At 42.5% G+C, this 18,846-nt stretch overlaps 1 protein-coding gene across 2 annotated transcripts in view; it reads left to right on the forward strand.

The window, feature by feature from the left end:
- Positions 1 to 18,846, forward strand: part of arhgap20b (Rho GTPase activating protein 20b) — a 108,363-nt gene that overhangs the window by 20,410 nt on the left and 69,107 nt on the right. The window contains exon 1 of one of the 2 annotated variants that reach the window (XM_078412011.1): positions 1,932 to 2,031. The exons of the other annotated variant lie outside the window; for it this stretch is intronic. Within the exon in view, the coding sequence (XP_078268137.1) occupies positions 1,945 to 2,031 (87 nt within the window). The 5' untranslated portion in view covers positions 1,932 to 1,944. Of the gene's footprint in view, positions 1 to 1,931; positions 2,032 to 18,846 lie in introns of those variants that run through there. 2 annotated transcript variants of the gene reach the window in all.

The following is an 18,846-nucleotide window of genomic DNA, read 5'->3' on the forward strand; positions in this document are numbered from 1 at the left end:
ACCAAGCATAGGCAAGTGGGACTAGGGTAGCTGGGACATTGTTGGCCGGTGTGGGTGAGTTGGGCTGAAGGGCCTGTTTCCACACTGTATCACTCTATGGCTCTATGACTCAGTATCCAGAATATGAAGCTGTGCCTTCAGGCTTTCCGAGCAGCCTGGATGATTCGAGATGACCCGACCTAAGATTTATCCCCCAAACAACACCCGACAAACCAAAGCTGGCCTTTATCGGATTGCTGTTTCAGGGGACATGCTATATGCAGAGTGGAAATTATAATTCATGCATCACACTAGTGATTTCATCAAGGCACTATTTAAATAGTCTTGTTTCTAGAATTGATTGATAGAGTTGATCGATTGAATCGATTGAAAGGTACAGCATTGATACTTCTTTAGATGGAGGGTGGTGAATCTGCGGATAACATTGCCACAGAAGGCTGCAGAGGCCAAGTCAATGGATATTTTAAGGCGAGGATTGACAGATTTTTGCTGGGTGCTAGGGGATTATGGGGAGAAGGCAGGAGAATGGGGTTGAGAGGGAAAGATAGATCAGCCATGATTGAATAATGGAGTAAATGTGATGGGCCGAATGGCTTAATTCTGCTCCTATAACTTATGAACATGAACTTATGATAACAGGCCTTTCAACGCACCACGTCCACGTGACCATCGATCACCATTGATCACTCATTCTCAATAGTTCTATAATATCCCATTTTATCGACTACTCTGTACACACGAGGGGCAATTTACAGAACTCAATTAACCTGCAGACTCGCACGTCTTTGGGAGGTGGGAGCAAACTGGAGCACTTGGAGGAAACCCTCGTGGTCATAGGGAGAACGGGCAAACTCCACACAGACAGCAACCTGAGGTCAGGATCAAAGCTGGGTCTCTGGCGCTGTGAGGCGGTGGCTCCACCAGCTGCGCCATTGTGCCGCCCCTTGTGTACAACCCAGACTATATAACAACTTCCACAAGAATACAGGACAGTCATATGTTCATCTCAATCAGCAGTTTAAAGATCATCGCAATCCGTCTTCTTTTGACCCGGCGAGTGTTTACTTTGATGGGAGATTATGATCCAGATGTTGATCTGAAGCACCAGAAGCTATGTTCAAAACACTATTTATTAGTTCTTTTCCTGCTCTCTCTAGCTGGCCATGCCTGCTCAGGGGAGCAGTTTGAAATTCCAGAAGGAAGGCTTGGTATGCTCACCAGCGGATAAACCAGCTGACTGATACCAACCTCCCAGACTCGTGGCCAGGGGAGACGGGGGATAATACTGACCCTGAAGTGTCAATGGGCAGTTCATTCACAGAGGGCAGACCACTCAAACCTTATCCTGATCTCACCGAATACCTCCATTCTGTCATCACTATCGATATCTAGTGGAATAGTTCAAATCCTTCCGTTCCGCTTTTTGCAACCTACTCACTAAGTATGGAGCTGAGAGCTACTGAAGCAAAAGAGAACTTCTATTAGTAAGTTAACACTTTTGGATTCTAGGACTGTGATCAGAATTTCTTAATTTAATTTAATTTAATTAATTAGTTTCAATATTAGAAGTAAAAAGGGTAAATGCTGAAAAAGAAAAGAAACATTCTTCAAAACGTCCCTGCTTAAACGTGGGATGTGTGCTGGTAAGCCAGAACTTGTATGCCTTCAGCACTAAAGGGTTACAGTCAATGAGGCTCAGCTGGATGAGGATGCCCTTATTTAGTCAGTGAGGAGGAACGGCCCATGGATCAGAATAGGACGCTGTCCTAGCTCAGTGGAAAAGAAAAACTGTGCAACTCTCACCAGAGATCAAACAGCGGGTCCAGTCAGATCATTATCAGGGGGATTTATGCAGATTGCTAGAGGAAACACGCTGCACAAATCATTCCTCCCGTTGGACATGGGAAGCAAGAAACATGTGCAGCTAAGGAGAGAGTCAGCATCATGACTCCACAGCAGAATAACGGAGACCAGAGGAAACAAAAAGCAGAAAGTGGATGTGAAATGTTTGGAAAATCAGAGACAGAAAAGGTTGGTTTGAAAAGATAATTCCCAGCCATGGAGGTAAATTTTTAAGAAGATTACGCATTAAGGTGGTAGTTTTACATGAGGAATTAAGCCAGTGTTTGATGTACCATAAAGCTTTTCCTGTTGTACATTTAGATTTCCCCATGAACAATTCTTTCTAATATTAGTGAAGTAGTAAATCAGTTGTAAGTTCCCTATCCATCACAGATGATCACAGCTAATTGAGACGCAGAAAGAATCTGTTTCAATATTTTGAACTGTTGCTTTAATTAACTCAATCAGATTAAATGTTTTAACAAGGTTTCAGGGAAAACTAATGGTAACAATGAAAGTTTTATTACCTATTTCTACTGTGATGATAATATTTATTCTTTTTAAATGCCAAATTCATTGATAGTTTACGGACAAATTCTGTAGACTGCAAACCATTGTAGACTAGCCAGTTAGTGTGGTTAACCCATTGATGACTGATGGCATTACTTTTAAGGTGAAGGGGGAAAGATTTTATAGGAATCTGAGGGGTAACATTTTCACACAAAGGGAGGTGGGTGTGTGGAATGAGCTGCCAGGGGAGGTAGTTGAGGCAGGGTCTATTGCAACGTTTAGGAAACAATTAGACAGGTACATTGATAGGGCAGGTTTAGAGGGATATGGGCCAAACGCAGGCAAGTGGGACTAGTGTAGATGGGACATGTTGGTTGGCGTGGACATGTTGGTTGGCGTGGGCAAGTTGGTCCAAAGGGACTGTTATCACACTGTATGATTCTATGACTATGACTCTTTTGTTAGTGTGGCTGACCCATCAGTAACTTATGGTATTCATTTTTAAACTGCATTTGCAAACATCTGTGATATTCCATTCTGCACAGAGGGGATTGCTGTATTCACTGTGGCAGTATATTGCCCACTACTTAATTTTCAGTATACACCCAATGAACAACTTTACCAGCTGGTGTGGAACAGGGACCTCAGTTATCGAATATACACACAAAATAGCTGGAGTAACTCAGTGAGTCAGGCAGCAATCTCTTCGGACTCTCTGAAGAAGGATATTGACCCGAAACATCACCTATTCCTTTTCTCCAGGGATGCTGCCTGACCCACTGAGTTACTCCAGCTTTTTGTGTCTATCTTCGGTGTAAACCAGCATCTGCAGTTCCTTCCTACACATTTTGTCGACCCCAGTTATTGTCAGGAATCCTTCTCGGAATATCTTCGGCATCCTTATGTGGAGTTCGTAGAATCATCTAAGGGTCGCGGACGTTTCGGGTCGGGACCCTTCTTCCGACTGAAGAACGTTGCCTGTCCATTTCCTCCATAGATGCTGAGTTACTCCAGCACTTTGTGTTTTCTTAAGCTTCCAGCACATGTCTCCATGTTACAGACTTCCACGCCACAGTCCTGCTTCGGGTTGAAGTTGTTACTTACAAAATTGAATGGAGCTTGTTTGGTTGCTCTAAACTCTTGGTATATGGAGGATCAACAGATACTTGTTTGGACATATGTTATTGCAAAATGGAGAGGGTCATCAGGCACAGATATCGTTCACTGCTCAAAAGGGAAAGGTCAAATCTTCGGACCATCTGTCATAATGAAAAACAGAAAGGAAATCAAATAATTGAAGTTTGGATGTGTTTATTGGGGGCTGTCATGAGAGAAAGAGCCCCATGGGAATCAGTAAGGGAATGAGAAGGGGGAATGTTGTTCAGGCTGGGGATCATTGAGGAGCGAGCGATTGGAAGGTAACATGTATGGAGGTCATGTTGGACCAAGCGGTCCAAGTTGGTAGAAGGATCAGGGTGGAATATTGTTTGAGGGTTTGGAAAGCGAGGTTGATGGGGGTCAAGTAGAGGGGTCTGGATCAGGTAGCTGATAGTGGGGTCCGGTCAATTAGTTGATAGAGAGGTCCGGTCAGGTAGTTGATAGAGAGGTCCGGGTCAGGTGATTGATAGAGGGGTCTGGGTCAGGTAGTTGATAGAGGGGTCTGTGTCAGGTAGTTGATAGAGGGGTCTGGGTCAGGTAGTTGAAAGAGGGGTTGGGTCAGGTAGTTGATAGAGGGGTCTGGGTCAGGTAGTTGATAGAGGGGTTGGGTCAGGTAGTTGATAGAGGGGTCAGGTCAAGTGGCTGTTATGGGATTGTGCAGGGAGATTAATGGGGATCAGGCTGGGAACTGACTCAATAGGTCAGTCAAAGCTAGGAGGTTATTAGACTTTAGTGTTTAGAGATACATTGTGGAAACAGGTCCTTCAGCCCACTGAGTCCGTGCCGACCAACAATGTCCTACACACTAGGGACATTTAAAATGTTACCAAAGCCAATTAACCTACAAACTCGTACGTCGTTGGAGTGTGGGAGGAAACAGGAGCACCTGGAGAAAACCCACGTGGTCACAGGGGTAACGTACAAACTCCATACAGACAGCACCCATAGTCAGGATCGAACCCGAATCTCTGGCACTGTAAGGCAGCAACTCTACCACTGGGCCACAGTGCCACCCCAAGTGTCTGATCAGGTGACTGATCAGTGAGTGTTTATAGAAAGGTCACCCAGGGAGGTTGGCATTGAGGTTAGGCCAGACAGGGAGGATGGTAAAGTTTGTAACTGGGCTGCGCGTGTGGGTGAGGTTAGGTGATTATTACAGACCCTCTGATATTGAGGATAGGATTGAGGAAGGTGTAACTATGGTATGGCGGGGGGATGAGGAAGAGCTGGATAAGTGCTTAAAGAAGTCCAACCACGGACTGTGAATTGCTCGATCTTTTAGAACAGTAGTAGACCACACAAACTATGTGAAGACCAACTTTCTCAAGTGTTGAACTTGCTATCTGTAGGCCTTACATTGATGGAGTCCAAGAGTCATACAGCATGGAAACAGGGCCTTTGGCCCTACTCAGTTACGCTGGCCAAGAAGTCCCCTCTTAGCCAGGCTGCATTTGGTCCATATCCCTCTAAACTATGTACCTGTCCAAATATCTTCTAAATGTTATTGTACTCAACTACTATCCTCTGGCAGCTCATTCCAGATAGCCACTACCTTCTGTGTGAACAAGATGCCTCTCAGGTTCCTATTAAATCTTCCCCATTCAACTTAAAACTCTGCCCACCTGTCGTGAGTCCCCTACCCCGGGAAATGACTCTGAGCATTCACCATATTTATTTCCCCCATGATTTCACCCACCCCTCTGAGATCACCCCTTAGCCTACTGCATTCCAAACAATAAAGTCCTAGTGTGCCTAATCCCTCCTTATAGTTCAAGCCCTCGAGTCCTGGCAACATCCTCACAAATCTTCTCATCTTAATGGTATCTTTCCTAAAGCAGGGTGACTAAATCTGAACACGATACTCCAAGTGTGGTCTCACCAACATCTTGTTCAACTTTAACATAAAGTCCCAGTTTCTATACTCAATTCGCTGACTGATGAAGGCCAATGTAATAAAAATCTTCTTGACGGAATATCTACCTGTGATCTACAACATCCTTTCCGTAATATGGAGAGCCAAACTGCACACAATACTACAAATATGGTCTAATGAAAGTCTTAAAGAGCTGCATCATGACTTTCTGACTCTTATACTCAATACCCCAATCAGTGAAGGGAAGCATACCATATGCCTTCTTTACCACTCTATCTACTTGTGTTGTCATTTTCATGGAGGTGTGGACCTGGTGCAGTGTACATATCATTAGATTGTAGACTAACCAAGTGGAATATGAGGTGCGTTCTTCTAGTTTGCATTGGGCCTCACCTTGGCAGTGAAGAAGACCGAGGATGGACAGGTTGCTGTGGGAATGGGAAAGAGAGTTGAAAGGACATGCAACTGGGAGCTCAAGATGGCCAGTATGGACAGAGTGCAGGTGCTCTGCAAACCGGTTGACTAGTCTGCGCATGGCTTCCACGTTGTAGAGGAGGCCACATAGAGAGTGCAGACTGCAGTAGACAAGATGCATGCAAATCTCTGCTTCACCTGGAAGGGCTGCAGAGGTCCCAGGATGGTGTTGAGAGAGGTGTTTAAACAAATGTTGCACAGGGGAAATTAGAAGTTGTAGTTCCTCAATCATTATGTGAAGAGGCTATTGATTAACTTTTAGTTCTATATCCTCATGCATTGAGTATTAGATGTGACTCAATTCATATGTCGACAGTTGATTGTTTTGTGGGTCACTACGGGCTATAATCGCACAATCCAGCACATTATTGATGAAATACTGTGGTGTTACACATCTGTATAAATTATGTTTCATATGAGATGCTAATCCAAGGGTTTGGCTGCTCTACCAGGGAGAGCCATGATTCTATACAAAGATTTATCTAGGTTTTACCCAACATCAATAGAACACTAATCTGACTGATGTATGTGGACGCATTGTACACGCCTTGGATATTGCTTTTGTCTAATAACAACTTAAAAAATCCAATTACTTGGATATCAATGCTTCAGTGTCTTGTGAGCAGCGAAGGAAATATATCATTGTAAATTATTCATCAGTCTTTACTTTTGTCGTCGTGTGCTTGGGTTAAGCAGATTGAAAGATTCATAGGTGATTCTGATCCTGGAAATAGCAACCTACTATCCAGAATGCAGTTGCTCTCAAAGTACTTGTTCATATCTCACTCCAGGATATAGGCAGCCAACCATGAAGTAACAGCTCAACAAAAATCTACCAAATACTCTGGGAAATGCAAACAAATTACAATTTAGAGCCATCTGTCAGTGCATGGTGAAGACTTAAGGAACTGCAGATGCTGGAATCTCGAGGAAAACACAAGATGCTGGAGTAATTCAGTGGGGTCAGGCAGCATCTGCAGAAGGAATGGATAGGAGATGTTTCAGTTCAGGACCCTTCTTCAGACTCAAGGAGTTCCACTGATGTTGCCTGATCCGCTGAGTTACTGCAGCACGTTGTGTTTTACCGTCTGTGCAGGATGCATGTTTTCTTGTGATACTTTATTTGAATGTTGGGGAGAGGTGGGGGGGGGAGGGAATATTTCTAGTGCTCTGATAAGGTTGTGCAAGGCCTGGCCAAAAGAGGACAGAGATGTACTATTGAACACAGGTTGCAACATTGATAATACTATTACAATAACACTATTTACTTGATTCAAAGATGGCACCAAAGCCAGGCGATTCTTTGCGTGCTGGTCCCAGAAGTGCATCTGTCATCATCCATTACAATTGCTCCACTCTTTCAAATCTTTACTTTGACAGCAGCATTTCTTACTTTATCTTGCACTAAACGTTACACCCTTTATCTTGTATCTGTACACTGTGGATGGCTTGATTGTAATCATGTATAGTCTTTTCGCTGACTGAATAGCATGTAACAAAAAGCTTTTCACTCTACCTCGGTACATGTAACCATAATAAACTAAACTAAACTTTATGTTTTTTTTGTGGTATTGATTTAGTATTTATTTCTGAGCATAGAAGTGATGAAGGGAATTTCGTTGCATGTGTAGGAATTCGGGTGGAAAGTACTGTAATTAGTCAAACTGCTTAAACTTAGAACAGCTTGCTTGTATTTAGATCTGAACAAACATGTTTGAAAGAACAATTAACCCATGGACAGAGTTGCTACACTTTTCTACTTATCCTAGATTGCGCTTCTGAGCAGATTTTTAGTCTAAACTTCTTCATGGCATCACAGTTCAAAATCACAATTTGACCTCCAAAGTGGTACAGTTTTCTTTCTGCCTTCCAGATCGTAGAAGTTAAGTAATGCTTGGTGTTCCAGTACTAATGTTTGCAGAATGAACAATGTCACATTTGCAATTTTAGCAGGCTGTGATGTCAGGTGAGTGAGATCTTTGTACAATGATCTCTGGAATAAATAGAGCAAGCTACTGGGGTGGCACAGTGGCACAGCACTAGAGTTGCCGCCTTATAGCGATCAGAGATCCAGGTACGACTCTGACAATGGGTGCTGTCTGTATGGAGTTTGTACGTTCTCCCAGGGACCGCATGGGTTGTCTCCAGGTGTTCTGGTTTTTTTCCTAGACGTGCAGATTTGTAGGTTAATTGGCTTCGGTAAAATTGTAAATTTACCCTAATATGTAGGATAGTGCTAGTATGCAGCGTGTTCGCTGGTCAGTGCGGACTCAGTGGGCCAGAGGGCAAGTTTCCACACTGTATCTCTAAAATCTAAAGTCTAACTGCAAACATAAGCAATGAATTATAAGCTTCACTCAAGCTTTCCTTGTAGCTCAATTGGTTACATAACAGAGTAGAAAGATCCAAGGTTGGCCGCGTTGTCTGAATTAGTTGATCTCCATGTGAGTGAAGTGGAATTGGCATTATTAAGCAGCACACATAGTGTTGGGGTAACTCAACAGCATCTTTGGAGGAAATGGATAGGCGATATTTCAGGTGTAGGAAAGAACTGCAGATGCTGGTTTACATTGAAGATAGGCACAAAATGCTGCAGTAACTCAGTGGGACAGGCAGCATCTCCGGAGAGAACAAATGAGTGACGTTTTGGGTCTGAAGAAGGGTCTCGACCCGAAACGTTACCCATTCCTTTTCTCCAGAAATGCTGCCTGTCCCGCTGAGTTAAACCAGCATTTTGTGTCGAGGCGATATTTCAGGTTGGGATCCTTTCTGAGACCTGAGGTATTATTAACCTCAGTTAGGGAGAGGAAGTCGGAAAATGCTGCAACTACTGAGCAGATCAGGCTCTATGTGTGAGAATAGAAAAAGTTTATTGTCACGTGTACTGAGGTACATTGAAAAGCTTTTGTTGTGTGCTAATCGGTCAGCGGAAAGACAATACATGATTACTAGCAAGCCATCCACAGTGTACAGATACATGAACAAGGGAATAAAGATTAGTGCAAGATAAACATAGAAACATAGAAAATAGGTGCAGGAGTAAGCCATTCGGCCCTTCGAGCCATTAGATTGTAGACTACCCAAGTGGAATATGAGGTGCGTTCTTCTAGTTTGCATTGTGCCTCACCTTGGTAGTGAAGAAGACCGAGGATGGACAGGTTGCTGTGGGAATGGGAAAGAGAGTAGAAAGGACATGCAACTGGGAGCTTGAGATGGCCATTATGGATAGAGTGCAGGTGCTCTGCAAACTGGTTGCCTAGTCTGCGTGTGGCTTCCAAGTTGTAGAGGAGGCCACATAGAGAGTGCAGACTGCAGTAGACAAGATGCATGCAAATCTCTGCTTCAATATGAACATGGTTGATCATCCAAAATCAGTACCCCGTTCCTGATTTTTCCTCATATCCCTTGATTCCGTTAGCCAAAAGAGCTAAATCGAACTCTCTCTTGAAAGCATCCAGTAAATTGGACTCCACTGCCGTCTGTGGGAGAGAATTCCACAGATTCACTACTTTCTGGGTGAAAATGTTTTTCCTCATCTCAGTCCAAAATGGCCTACCCCTTATTCTTAAAATGTGACCCCTGGTTCTGGACTCCCCCAACATGGGGAACATTTTTCCTGCGTCTAGCCTATCCAATCCCAGAAGAATTTTACATGTTTCTATAAGATCCCCTCGCATCCTTCTAAATTCCAGTGAATACAAGCCCGTCAACCAATTCTTTCATCATATGTCTGTCCCACCATCCCGGGAATTAACCTGGTGAACCTACGCTGCACTCCCTCAATAGCAAGAATGTCCCTCCTCAAATTAGGGGACCAAAACTGCACACAATACTCCAGGTGTGATCTCACCAGTGCCCTGTACAACTGCTGTAGGACGTCCTTGCTCTTAAACTCAAATCCTCTCGCAATGAAGGCCATCATGCCATTAGCTTTCTTCCCTGCCTGCTGTACCTTTCTCATATCCAATTAAAGTCATATCCAATCAAATATAGTCCGAGGGTCTCCAGTGAAGTGGACAGCAGCTTAGGACCACTCTAGTTGTTGATATGATAATTCAGTTGCCTGATAACAACCAAGAAGAAACTGTCTCAGAATCTGTCCCTGAATCCCTGAATCTAAGGTTTAATTCCTTAAAACCCCCAACCTTGACTGATGGGGGGAGAAAGGAGAAGAGGCAGTGAATGGGTGGGACTCATCCTTGAGTCTGTTTCTTATCCAGCAGATATGGCCCAATTTGCCGAGTGTTTCCAATGTTATCAGTTTTATTTCAGATTTCCAACATTTGCAGATTTTCAATTTCACTTACTAAGGATTGGAGGATTTCATTCTTGATTGTTATCCAGTTCTGGGAATTTTAAAGATAGAATCAAGCTCGATTTTAATCTATTCTGTGCTTGAATAGCTCTGTAACTACCTGAATTTGCTCATGATATATGGATGGATATATGGAACGAGCTGCCAGAGGAAGTAGTTGAGGCAGATAAAATAACAGCATTTAAAATACATTTTGACAGGTGCAAGTATCGGAAAGGTTTAGAGGGACATGGACCAAAGGCAGGGCAATTGGGACTAGCTAAAATGGAGCATATTGGTTAGCATGGACGAGATGGGTCAAAGGGCCTGTTTGCGTGCTGTGTGGCTCGATAACTCAATGAAGAATTGTTACTTGAGGACATATTGGAGGATTGCTCTGCGATTGAACCTAGCAATAAATTGATACCTGCAGGAGAGAAGGATGTTAATTGAAAAATAAAGCTTGCATATTTGGACAAATTTCATGCCTTCAGGATTTCATTGCACTCCATACAATTAATCATCGTCAATTATGGTTGAAATTTAGTCATTGATGTGGTAAAGCAAATACATCAACCAAAGTGCACCTGGCGAGTTGGCAAAAGGTTCCCCATATAATCTGTTCTTGAATTATATGATTTAGAGACAGATGTGGGAGAGGACACAAGATGAATTCCTCTCCTAAGAAGAATGCCCTGGAGTTTCATAACAACTTCAGCTGGCAGTTAGTGCCTTGATTTAATATTTACATCAAAAGACCAATTCTGCGGAATATTATAAAAATATATAGTTATATTATCAGAGTTAAAGTGAATACTTTAAGGATAAGTTTTCCCCTACTATATGCTACTAATAAATTGTGTGGACATAATGTTTAGGAAACTGCAAGAATTCTCTGTTCTCCAACTCCTGCAAAGGGATCTTTTCTATCTGTTGGTAGAGTCATACCTTTCAGATTGGACCTCTTTCTCAGGATGAAAAACTTTCTTCATGTAAGGCGATGGTTTCAGTTTAATGAAACTTAGTGATGTGTATTTTTAAAATAATGCAACTTTGAGAATGTCAGTCACAGATATCTAAGAAAATGGTCTTTTAAACATTGTGGAAATACGTGCAGTTATGAGATTGTTCAATTACAAATATTTGCAAAGATAAGGAACATTAATTAGCACATTTGAGGCATTAATTTAAATGAAACAGATGGTAAACAATGGCTATCATCTTCTGGGGGTCCAAATTGAAATCTAGATTAAAGGATGAAATAAAAGGCCTTTCTTTTCCACTACATTGCTGTTGGTATCTTGAATTAATTAAGTTTGAACAATGTCAATTAATTTCCCTGTGGAAATAGTACAACAGTTAAGAGAAACACTCAGTAACCTCAAAGAGCTGTCACAAACTGGCTCATGAGAGAATGGAACAGCATTACAGAGGGGACATTCCTTTGAAGCTGTGGCAAAGACACAATCAGAACTATCAGTCCACCACAAACTCGGCAATGTTTAGAAAGATTGTTTAATACTGGCGCAGGGTTCCAAATATGGAAAGTACAAAGCAAAGAAAACTGTGCTCTGATCTCACCGTGTTACATTGCCCAAACATCACACAGCACTCCATACAATTGGTGAAGTCACTTTCATTAAACAGGAAAAAGTGTTCTATTCCCTGCTTGTAAAATCTTTCACCTTGCTAAGGAAAAAAAAAATCACGTTTATTTATAGTTCCAAGTTTAGTGCTTACATCTTCTGCAAAAGAACCTCTGTAACATCACATTTAAACTTCACATTCATCAATATCAACTAAAATGTAGTCTCTCATTTCCCTTATCCCTAACCAGTCTGATGAAGGGTCTTCACCCGAAACGTCACCCATTCCTTCTCTCCAGAGATGCTGCCTGTCCTGCTGAGTTACTCCAGATTTTTGTGTCTATCTTTGGTGTACATAGAGTCTGAAGAAGGGTCTCGACCCGAAACGTCACCTATTCCTTTTCTCCAGAGATGCTGCTTGTCCCGCTAAGTTACTCCAACACTTTGTGTCTTATCTTCGGTGTAAACCAGCATCTGCAGTCCCTTCCTACACAGTAAAACTGATTTGTTGGCTTATTGAGTATACGCTTAACATAAAGGAATTATCATGAGTTGATCAGCCTATTTCAATTTTGCTCATAAAGGGTTAACATTTTCAGCATTTGGAGTGATGGAAACATCAATTTAAGAAGGTCAACATTGTTAAAGTTGATATTACAGTTGTTGTTGGGAAATGAAATATATGGCAGATCTAATATATACAATTGCAGCAAATCCAATATTTATCTTATAATTTTACAGTTAAGACAAATCTGCAGTTAAAGTGTCAGTGATTTTAACTGTGTTGAGATAACCATGCTCGAAGCCATATTCCTTGGACTCTGCCAAGGGTTCAGATTTTAAACTGGTTAGTTAAATAATAAGTGTGTCAATAATGATATATTTGATTTTCTCCTTGCAGCAACAGACATGTTAAAATATATATATATTTCAGATCCTTGGCTTAAGATACAAGACCCAGAATATTTGATAGACAAGAATAATTTATCCAGAACAATTGATAAGAGACACAAGAATGGGAATGACATGTCATGCTGAGAGGCCTGAGAGGGCACATCAAGTCTCAAAATAAGGTGCTGACCATTTATGTTTGAGACGAGGAAAACATTTCTTCACTCAATGGTTGAAAACCTTTTGAATTATTTTAAAGGTTTCCGAATATACATTCACATAATATATTCAAGGCACAGACTATTGAATTTGGTTTAGTTTAGTTTGCTCCTGAACACTGCCATTACTTCATAGAGCCGTGCTGAAGAGATTGAAGGCCTGTAGATTTTAATCCAGGATTGAAGAATTGATTCAATTCTTCTACAGTTGTACCGGGCCCTGGTGAGACCGCACCTGGAGTACTGTGTGCAGTTTTGGTCTCCAAATTTGAGGAAGGATATTCTTGCTATGGAGGGCGTGCAGCGTAGGTTCACTAGGTTAATTCCCGGAATGGTGGGACTGTCATATGTTGAAAGGCTGGAGCGATTGGGCTTGTATACACTAGAATTTAGAAGGATGAGGGGGGATCTTATTGAAACATATAAGATAATTAGGGGATTGGACACATTAGAGGCAGGAAACATGTTCCCAATGTTGGGGGAGTCCAGAACAAGGGGCCACAGTTTAAGAATAAGGGGTAGGCCATTTAGAACGGAGATGAGGAAGAACTTTTTCAGTCAGAGAGTGGTGAAGGTGTGGAATTCTCTGCCTCAGAAGGCTGTGGAGGCCAGTTCGTTGGATGCTTTCAAGAGAGAGCTGGATAGAGCTCTTAAGGATAGCGGAGTGAGGGGGTATGGGGAGAAGGCAGGAACAGGGTACTGATTGAGAGTGATCAGCCATGATCACATTGAATGGCGGTGCTGGCTCGAAGGGCTGAATGGCCTACTCCTGCACCTATTGTCTATTGTCTATTGTCTATTGATCCAAGGATAAAAAATTGTACCAATCGAATAAAAGTAACAAAGCTAGTAAGATATAATTGTAGTTCTCACTGCTGCTATCATCTCTAAAATCTAAACGAAAGCTAATAAATGAATGTTTAGTGTGTTGGGTAGGGAGCCAATCAGGAGGCGTAATACACAATGTGCAGGAGAAACACAGCGGGTCAGGCAGCATCTGTGGAGGGAATAGACAGATGATGTTTCGGGCCAGGATCCTTCTTCAGACTGAGGAAGGGTATTGGCCAAAATCATTGTCTGTCCATTACCTCCGCAGATGCTTTCTCATGTACATGGTTCCTCCAGCACTTTGTGCTTTGCTCAAGATTACAACATGTGCAGTTTATTGTTTTTCCAATTGGGAGGCATGCTTTGGCCTCAACGCTTTTCCTACACATTGTTGGGCTTCTTAGGATGTTGTCCAGGCAAGAGTGGAGTTTTCCATCACACTCCTGACATGGTGCCTTGATGGTGGGAAGTCTTAGTGGTTGAGTCACGCACCACGGGAAACCCAGCCTCTGACCGTCTCTAGTTATAATACATTCGCGGCCTGTTCAATTGATCGTCCTGTCAATATTGATTCACCCAACATTGATGATGAGGGACTTGGCCTGCAAGTACTGTTGAATATAAAGGGCAGGTGTTCAGACTCACTTTTGCTCTATTGATATGAGTGTTCCATGCCCCTTTCCATCCATTGTCTGAATCACATCCAGATCCAGCTTCATGCAGGGTTCATTTTCTGAGCTGTTGCATATAGAGTTGAATGAGGTACAGCCATTAACAAATATCTCTACTTCTGACCAAGTAGTGATAGGATGGTCATTGATGAAGAAGTCAACGATTAACCCTGCGATATTGCTCAGATGAACTCCATGAATGCTGCCCTGGGCACTCGAGTTATTGATCTCCAACAAGTACAACAACTTTCCTGTGTGTGTGTTCTTAATCCAACCATCAGAATGATTGGCCTTTAATATCCATGGACTTCAGTTTTACCAGGATGCCCTTGAAAGCAAAGACAGTCACTTTCAGTTCATCTCTGGAATTCAGCTCGATCAGTCTTTAGACTTTAAAGATATAGAGCAGAGATAGTCCCTTCGGCCCACAGAGTTCACGCTGACCAGCGATCACCTCGTACACTAACACTATCTTACACACCAGGGACATTTTACAATTTTACCAAAGCCAATTAACTTATAATCCCGCATGTCTTTGGAGTGGGGGAGAAAATCAGAGCACCTGGAGAAAACCCATGCAGCTACAGAGAGAACGTACTTCCATAGTCAGGATCGAACCAGGGTCTCTGGTGCTGTAAGGCAGCAACTCTACTGCTGCGTCACTGTGCCGATCCAGTCAGTGATGATACCACCGAACCATTCTTGGTAAAGGACATTGAAGACCCCAATCTGAGTACCTTCTAAGCAATGTTGAACTCCATTGGAGGATCTCTTCCCATGATGTTCAACATGGAGGAACATTGATTCATCAACTGAAAAAGGAAAGTCTTAATCAGGAGATTTTCAATGCACGTGACCTTATTTATTGCCCATCAGTATTTGCGCTTGAGATAGTGGTATGAGCCACCATTCCCCATCCCACACCTTAAACAGTAAAACCTATGGGATTTGAAGTTGAGTATACCCAGACCTACATCCTGCAGTACACCATCAGATCACCACCTCTGCCATTGGGCCAGGGCCTACTCAGAGATTGTGATGATGGAGTCCAGCATACTTTCTCTATGAATATATCAGATCATTGCTTGGATAGTCCATTTGATCGTTCTCCAACGTACACACCCGTCCCCAGCTGTTAGTGAGGAGGATTTTGCAAGGTCAACTGGACTGGGAGTAACTATGTCCTGTCCAAATTCAATGCCAGATAAATCATCCAGTTACATCTTTTTATATAATGGAGCAGTATGCGATGCCTTGTGGGATAATTTCAGAGTCAGTCACAATGGGCTGGAGCTTCATCTAGACTCAGGGAAAATGGAAGACCTCTACCTTTGAAGGGCAAATATAGGCCAGATAGGCTTTACAACAACCTAGTAGTGTAGTGGATTAGATCAGTCGTGAGAGTAGAGGGCAGCACTGTGGTGCAGTGGTAGAGTTTCAGTTTGATAGCACAAGAGACCTGGCTTCAATCCTGGCCTCGGATGCTGTCTGTGCGGAGTTTGTACATTCTCTCTTTGATTGCGTGGGTTTTCTCCGGGTGCTCCGGTTTCTTCCCACACTCCAAAGACGAGCAGGTTTGTAGATTCATTGACTTTGGTAAAATAATAAATTGTTCCTAATGTGCTGGATAGTGTTAGTGTACGGGGTGATCGCTGGTCGGCGCGGACTCGGTGGGCCGAAGGGCCTGTTTCCATGCTGTATTTCTAAAGTCTAAAGTCTAGAGGTGAAGGTGAGGGAGGCTTGGTTTAGTGATTCCAGAGTTAAAATTAAATTACACATCAACAGTGCTGGAATTTGGACCTATATCCCTGGATGTTGAACCAGGGACCATGTTACAAATCCACATATTTATTCACTGCTCCACCGCCATATTTATGCTACTTCAGAAGAACTGAGTGTGTATTGACCGGTTCTGCTATTCGAGTTGATGTACCAAATTCCAGCTGTGCAGAGTGAATGAGTTAAGAATGATCATCACTGGAAATATATCATCATCATCATCTTTTTATTAATGTGTTGGATTTGATTTTTGTGTCTGGAAAATGTTTGGTAAAAATACTGTTGCTCTAAATCAAATCTCATCAAATCATTGTTTTCTCAGTTGTGTGCCAAGGGAGGGACAAATGGTCTCATTGTAATAACATTGAATTCTAGGGTGAGTTGTGTGGCCCAGCTGGATGAATCATTTTATTTAAACATGCCTTTCCTTCTCTGGGAGTACTGGATGGTACACTGGGTCAAAACACTGTTAACATTTTACTGAGTTGTGGTTCCGGCTCGGGAAATGGCCACTCATGTGCAAACCTAGATTTTGTTGCACTTTAGGAAAGTGGGACATGTCCTAAAATTCTTTTGCCTTATACAGAAACTCTCAGAACCTTTCACAGTCCAGGTCATGGATGCCTTCAAAGGTACACAGTCTGCTCTCCAGATAGATACACAAAACTGGAGTAATTCAGCAGGTTAGGCAGCATCTCCGGAGACTAGGAATAGGTGCGTTTTGGGTTGAGACCCTTCTTCAGACTGAGAGTAAAGGGAAAGGGAAATGACAGATACAGATGGTAATATGGAGAGATACAGAACAAGTTAATGAAATGTATGCAAAATGGAACGATGATCAACGAAAGGTGCATCCCACAATGGGGTCTGAAGAAGGGTCTTGACCCTTGACTCTTTTGTGAAAGGTGTCAGGAAGGAGATTGTGTAGGAAAATAACTGCAGATGCTGGTTCAAATTGAAGATAGACACAAAATGCTGGAGTAACTCAGCGGGTCAGGTAGCATCTCAGGAGAGAAGGAATGGGTGACGTTTCGGGTAGAGACCCTTCTTCAGACTGATGTCAGGGGAGGGGGGCGGGACAAAGATAGGATGTAGTAGGAGACAGTAAGGCAGTGGGAGAACTGGGAAGGGGGAGGGGATAGAGAGGGACAGAGGAACTATCTGAAGTTAGAGAAGCTAATGTTCATACCGCTGGGGTGTAAACTGCCCAAGCGAAATATGAGAAGCTGTTCCTCCAATTTGCGGTGGGACTCACTATGACAATGGAGGAGGCCTATGACAGAAAGGTCAGAGTGGGAGGGGGAGTTGAAGTGTTGGGCCACTGGGAGATCAGGTTGGTTAAGGCGGACTGAGCGGAGGTGTTGAGCGAAACGATCGTCGAGCCTGCGTTTGGACTCGCCGATGTAGTAAAGAGATTGTTATACAGCTACCACTACTGACTGCACATCAACAATGCTGCCAAGTCACCACCACTCAACTGAGGTTGAAATGTGTCCAAAAATTATTTTGGATATGTTTGTTCCTATAGAGTGTTATCATCTGTGACATCAGCGGTATCTTCTGGGACATTAATCCCAGCTCATAAAATCCCATTTTGTAAAAACAAAATAATTTAAATCTTTCATTTATCAAAAGTTTACCAATTGTAGGGCTTCCTTAAAACTCTAATAGTTAACCTTTCTTTAGTTTATTTTATTTTATTTTAGAGATACAGTGTTGAAGCAGGCCCTTCGGCCCACTGAGTCCATTCCGACCAATGATCGCCCATACACTTGTTTGATCCTACACACTTGGGACAATTTAGAGAAGCCAATTCATTTACAAACCTGCTCATCTTTGGAATGTGAGAGGAAACCAGAGCACCTGGAGAAAACCCATGGGGTCACCGGGAGATCGTACAAACTCCATACAGACAGCACCCCTTAGTCAAGATCACTGGGTTCAGCATAGTTGTGACAAATTAGAGCAATTTTCTAACATGTCCTTTTGCTGACTCTCTTCCTCAAGTCCAAGTTCCTCATGACTCCATAGCTGGTTTATTTGACTCCGTGCTACATGAAGTGTATGTTCTACTTGTTTGTTATACTTGTATGTTATACTTGCTTGACATTAATGTGTTTTGATGCATTACCACTGTTACATGAAATAGAAGGATAAACCTTTTGTAATTGATCACATAGTGAATTGAATACCTTTGCTAAGGCATTTGGACTTGAGGAAAAGAGTCAGCAAAAGGACATGTTAGAAAATTGCTTTAGTTTGTCACGCTGCACCCAGAGATTAAACTGGGATTTCTTTAACAGACTAATTTATCTTGTAAGGGTTGGGGAAAATTGAATCGATGAGCAAAGAGAAATTGAGGAATGGGGTGCTCAAGGAAAGGTGAAACGATAATATAAAAAATGTGGAGCATTTATTTATTCATCAGTACACATTTAAAGTAGGCACATAGCTGTAGAGTTGCTGCTCCACAGCACCAGAGATCCGGGTTCAATCCTGATCTCGGGGTGCTGTTTGTGTGGAGTTTGCACGTTCTCCCTGTGACCGCATGTGTTTCCTCCAGGTTCTTTGGTTTCCACCCACATCCCAAACACCTGTGGTTTGTAAGTTAATTAGCTTCTGTAAATTGACCCTAGTATGTAGAGAGTGGATGAAAAAGTGGTATAAATTAGAACATGAATCAATGGTCAATAGACAATCAGTGCAGGAGTAGGCCATTTGG

This window comes from Rhinoraja longicauda, chromosome 15 (genome assembly GCF_053455715.1).
Source record: "Rhinoraja longicauda isolate Sanriku21f chromosome 15, sRhiLon1.1, whole genome shotgun sequence".
NCBI lineage: Eukaryota > Metazoa > Chordata > Chondrichthyes > Rajiformes > Arhynchobatidae > Rhinoraja > Rhinoraja longicauda.